Here is a 4,720-nt window from a genome sequence, read left to right on the forward strand (position 1 = left end):
AATAAAAAACTTAGATGAGAATGGTTAAAATCAATAATTATAATCATCATGAGGAAAGGAAACAAACTTCTATTCAGAGTTCATGGTGGAAGAACAATAGTAGAAGAAATCGGTGACAGAAGCAGCAGAAATGGATAATAACAGATGAAGATGAATAGCAACAAGAGAGAAAAGATAAGTGTAGAAGTATAGTTGCAGAGAATAAAAAGAAGGAAAAGAAGGGTTATTTTCTGTTGAAAAACCCTTAAATAGGTGAAAAGAAGCAACCGGTTGAAGACAGTTCAAGCCGGTAAAAAGGAAAAAAATTGACACGTGTGGAGAGAAACTTGAAACCCGGGAAATTTTCGTCAAAGTAAAATGAAAACAGACAAGCATGTGCGATTTACAAGAGGGGGATTTCTCATATCGCTCACTCTGAAGAATAAGCGAAATGAGAAGAGGCAAAATGTAGGAATAAAATATCTTACACGTTAGTAATCAAGCGAAATAAAGAATACAATCTAAGTGAAGAGCATCGCACACAACAAAGTTGAGATGAGGCACCAGATGATGTCAGCAAAGTCACGAGTAAAGTGTGAAGAACTGTGCGAAGAGGTACGCTATGCGAAGATGAGCGATTGTATATGAGCGAATGTGTCGCATAGTGATCCCGAAAATAGTGGGTTTCTTAGCTGTCATCCACTATGTAAAATCCTATATAAAGGAGAGAGGTCATTACTTATAGGGGAGTTCTAGAGTGAGTCTTGGTCAAGAAATAGAGAGAGAAAGTAAATTTAGGGCAAATAGATCATTATAATAGTTGGATCAATCTTTGTAATTCTATCTATATTTCATATAATAAGAAGATGATTACCTAAATTCTCAATTAGTGATAGTGGAATACAATTGTCAGATTTATGACAACTAGACTAATAATTGAGTGGTACTAAGCGAGAGCTCATTGTTCACCTTGAGTTTCAGCGGGTTGTTCTATTTCGTCACGGCAAGTCTGGCTTCTTAGCCGCCTGTTTTTCTTCAGTGACCAAGTTTCCTTGGACTTTAACTGTGGCGAAAGAACATGGGTATTTAGGTACCTAAATTTTGTTTGGCACGTTTTGTCCAACATGAGAAAAGTATATATAGTGTTAAGATTTTAGTTTTGAACAAATATATTACGTAGTATATATTTGATTTTGCAATCTTTTTGGCTATTGTGGGTGTCTAAGCCCTAGGAATGTTAATTAAATGGAAGGAAAGAAACAGAATGCATATGTAGACAAATCATGTACAATTTCCAAAGTCAGTTGGGTGAGACCATACTTCTGTATTGCAAGTATAGATAAATAGATACATGCATGCAGTAGATATTGTTGGGTCAAACCCTACAAAATAGAAGAATGCATGGGCATTTTTGTTGTTAGATCATTACTAACCCCGTAAATTATTCTTGCCCATTCATGCGTTTTTCCCGGAAACCCCACTCCATAGTATTGTCTCTTTGTGACTCATTTCTTCTTCCTTTCTCTGATCTGATTCTGCTTAGAAGATCATACAAGCCAAGTATACTAATGGTGAATTGTAGAGCAAGGCAGATGTGGTGAGTCTAACTTGGTGGTTCAAGAGGCGTCGTCGGAGCCTTAATTTCCAACTTTCGCTGCTGCAGATCGTTGCTGAAAAATGGAGCATATTCTAAAGAAATTACAAAAGAAGAATGTAATGGCCTTTAGTACTAAATGTACGGTAAGCAAGAGAATGTTTGAGAATGGGTCGTTTCCTAGGCTACTGCAACAGCTCGGCTGCTGTACTTTACTCACAGGAACTCTTAATTTTATCCTTCGCCCGATGGAACAAACTAGATTCGTTGGAGCGCTCTTTGTAAGGTTCCTTAATCAATTGTTCCAAAAATCATTATTACTCATCTCCTAACGTACATTTAGTAGATCATATATATATCTTTTGCCAGATTAAAGAAAAAAGTATTCATTTCTTTGTAAAATATACGATGTAATGTATGTACATGTTCACCATTACAGGCTGGTGTTATGCAAACCCCGTCAATGCTGGGTAGATTGGAAACATTCAAAAGTATGTTTTATGAAACACAGGAACTCATGGGTGTTACTACACTTTTCGGGTTAGTCTATTTTACGTTCCTTGTTGGAATCAAAATAGACCTGGCTATGCTTCTGAGCACAAAACGTAAAACTTTTTTCATAGGCTGTTTCACTTTCATCTTTCCTTTAATCGTGAATGCAAGTGTTTCTTTGCTGATGGAGAGGTTCATGGACATGGACCGAAGATTACATCAGTCCCTCCCGAACATTGCATTGGTATTGTCTCTAACTGCAGTCTATGATACCTCTTGTGTCCTAGACGACTTAAATCTGCTCAACTCAGAGATCGGCCGTATATCCCTATCCATTTCATTTGTCAATGGGTTTTGCAGTTGGGCAATCATGTTTACCGTCTTCGCAATAAAACAAAGCATTACTTTAGATCCACATATGGTGATGTTTTCATGGATGAGTAAAGCTCTTTTATTTTCCTTCGTCCTATTGTTTGTCCGTCCATTATATTTATGGATGATTAGAAACACCCCGGAAGGAGACAATTTGAAGGAGGGTTATGTTATCTTGATCCTCCTTCTCGTCTTGGTAGCAGCATTTTACACCGAGTATATTGGGGAAAAGGCCCTGTTCGGAGCCGCTCTCATGGGAATTATGGTACCTGTTGGGACACCTATAGGATCTGCTATTGAAAGAAAGCTCGAGTTCTTCGTTACTCTTGTGCTCTTGCCAGCTTTTTTCATTGTATCATGCTATCCGATAGATGTGTTCGACATCCACATGAGGAATTTTGTAATTATAGAGTTTCTAGTTTGCATTGGTTTCTTTGTGAAGCTCATTGCAGTATTGCTGCCTTCTCTCTACTGCGGGATGCCTTTTCGGGACGCTCTCTCTATCAGTCTCATCTTGAACTGTGATGGCATATTTGCTCTTTTGCTTACGAATCATTTACTTGATATGAAGGTACGTAATTTCTGCCAGCAACTTATATCCTTGCCATCTTTTTGACCATGTTATTTTCATTTCCGCAATGCAGTGGCTTGATAAGGAATCTTACACTATTATGATCCTCACGAAAGCTTGGATAACAATGGTATCCACACCATTAGTGAAACGTCTGTATGATCCTTCAAGGAGGTATGCAAGTTACAAGAAGCAAAGCATCCAAGATCTTGTAGGCCTGGGAGAGCTTCGCATACTTGCTTGTGTTTACAACGAAGACAGCGTTCACGGCATACTCAATTTCCTTGAAGCCATTAATCCAGTACAAGATTGCACTCTATGTATCTATGTTCTGCACCTCGTTCAGCTAGTTGGGCGGGCAGCATCTGTCCTGGTCACCCATAAGCAGCGTAAGAATAGATACTCTAGTAGAGCTAGGAATAAGTCAGAGAAAATTATTAGCGCCTTCCACCACTTTGAACAACATAATCCAGGCTTCCTCATAGGACAAGCCTTCACAACAATCTCACCATTCTCAGGGATGTATAATGATGTATGTCACCTAATAATGGATAGGAGGACCGCGCTGGTGATCATACCCTTCCATGAGTCAGTTGAGGATCCCTTTCGGTTAGTCACCCAAAATGTACTGCAGAAAGCACCTTCTTCAGTGGGTATCCTCTTTGACCACATTAATGGCACGAGATCTATTTTCGATATTGGCATAAAATATGAAAATGTTGCCATGATTTTCATCGGAGGGCCTGATGACCGAGAGGCACTAACATTAAGTATGAGAATGGCGCAGAATTCAAATGTATACCTCACAGTTTTTAGATTAACACTTCCGAGTTTGGATGGATACGCTAAGAAAACGAGGAAAGATGATGACGTGATACATGATTTGTGGGATAAAATCATGGACGTGGAAAATATTGTGTACAAAGAAGAAGAGGTAACAGATGGTGCGGATACAGCTTGTAAAATCAAAACCATTGAAACCAGCTATGACTTCATAATGGCGGGTAGAAGACATGATAATAGTTCGCAGATGTTATTAGGGCTTGATGAATGGAGTGTGTACAAAGAGCTTGGTGTCATCGGAGACCTTTTCGCAACCTCTAATTCACAGGGGAAGTTTTCAGTTCTAGTTGTGCAACAATAGGCTTTGATTTCTATCTGTGATGCTAATCCATCAGAACCTGCAGGATTTTGTTTTTCTTTCCATCAGTTCTATTCTTAGTTTTTATTCTTTTAGATTTATGTAGATACATGTAAAAAAGTAGTTAATAGTTACCCATTTGGAGGACATCAGTTTATTGCTCGCTCGGCTGCATGTCACTGGACTGAAGGTGTTAGTAAGAGTCATTCACGAGTAAGACATTTGAAGAACACATGAGAAAATATGGGTCTTCTTGAATTTTTGTATTGTAGTTGCGGAAAATCCTAAAACTACACCCGTTGTAATGATAATAACACAAAGCCTAAGTCATATAGATCAACTCAAATATTAATGATGTTATTCACCACTTGACACTAGTATGATCTTCTCAAATGCCTTGTATTGAATATGAGTATAGAGATTACAAGATGAGTTTGTGCACAACAGTGGGGAAATATGAGGCAAAAGATAAGTTCTAATGGCTTCTTTCTCTTTCTTCTTTGATGGTTTCCTTAACTTATCTATCTCAACTGATCTCTCTATCTCTATCATTTTTGATCCCTTATATAGG

The 4,720-nt window shown here is 38.3% G+C and overlaps 1 protein-coding gene across 1 annotated transcript; it reads left to right on the forward strand.

Moving 5' to 3' along the window:
• Window positions 1-1,472: 1,472 nt before the first annotated feature.
• Window positions 1,473-4,509, forward strand: LOC113278274 (cation/H(+) antiporter 15-like). Its single transcript, XM_026527163.1, has 3 exons — window positions 1,473-1,854; window positions 2,013-3,008; window positions 3,082-4,509. Exons 1-3 carry the CDS (start codon window positions 1,657-1,659, stop codon window positions 4,150-4,152), a joined length of 2,265 nt encoding a protein of 754 aa, XP_026382948.1. The 5' UTR covers window positions 1,473-1,656; the 3' UTR covers window positions 4,153-4,509.
• The last annotated feature ends 211 nt before the right edge of the window (window positions 4,510-4,720 follow it).

This window comes from Papaver somniferum, chromosome 5 (genome assembly GCF_003573695.1).
Source record: "Papaver somniferum cultivar HN1 chromosome 5, ASM357369v1, whole genome shotgun sequence".
Taxonomy (NCBI): domain Eukaryota; kingdom Viridiplantae; phylum Streptophyta; class Magnoliopsida; order Ranunculales; family Papaveraceae; genus Papaver; species Papaver somniferum.

Coding starts and splice junctions, on each gene's coding strand:
- LOC113278274 (XM_026527163.1), top strand. CDS start 1,657: ATGGAGCATATTCTAAAGAAATTACAAAAGAAGAATGTAATGGCCTTT. Junction 1,855..2,012: donor GATTCGTTGGAGCGCTCTTT/GTAAGGTTCCTT, acceptor TCACCATTACAG/GCTGGTGTTATGCAAACCCC. Junction 3,009..3,081: donor ATCATTTACTTGATATGAAG/GTACGTAATTTC, acceptor TCCGCAATGCAG/TGGCTTGATAAGGAATCTTA.